General features: G+C 40.4%; 1 protein-coding gene across 1 annotated transcript; it reads left to right on the forward strand.

The window, feature by feature from the left end:
• Positions 1–4: 4 nt before the first annotated feature.
• LOC107734945 (heat shock protein 83-like) lies at positions 5–431 on the forward strand (the record flags this gene model as incomplete). The annotated part of the gene is made up of 2 exons (XM_016546804.1): positions 5–55; positions 169–431. Coding segments are annotated over 2 exons (314 nt in total), but the record flags the coding sequence as incomplete, so codon positions are not given.
• Positions 432–525: the final 94 nt, after the last annotated feature.

Below are 525 nucleotides of genomic sequence, written 5' to 3' on the forward strand. Positions count from 1 at the left end.
CTTCTACTCCAACAAAGAGATCTTCCTCAGGGAGCTCATCTCCAATGCCTCTGACGTAAGTCCCATTATAGCCTGTTTTTTTTTTTTTTTTTAAACGTCATATATGGCTAATTCTAGCAATAAGACTATATAGTTCCTGTGATCAATCTGGTTTTCCCCACTCGACAGGCTCTTGACAAAATCAGATACGAAAGCTTGACAGAACCCTCCAAACTGGACAGTGGCAAGGACCTGAAGATCGAAATTATCCCCAACGTTCATGAACGCACTCTTACCCTCATTGACACGGGTATTGGAATGACCAAAGCCGATCTCATCAACAACTTGGGTACCATCGCAAAGTCTGGGACAAAGGCCTTCATGGAGGCTCTGCAGGTGATGTGTCTGCCAGTGTTAGCATGTTTATCAGTAGAGATGCACCGAAACCGAAAATTCTGGATGCACTTGGCCGAAAACCGAAACTTAAAATGCTTTTTAATAATTAGGCCTATTTATTATTTTATTACATAATATAAAATAATTTAA

Source organism: Sinocyclocheilus rhinocerous, unplaced genomic scaffold (assembly GCF_001515625.1).
Source record: "Sinocyclocheilus rhinocerous isolate Xijiao unplaced genomic scaffold, SAMN03320098_v1.1 C35556007, whole genome shotgun sequence".
Classification (NCBI taxonomy): Eukaryota; Metazoa; Chordata; class Actinopteri; order Cypriniformes; family Cyprinidae; genus Sinocyclocheilus; species Sinocyclocheilus rhinocerous.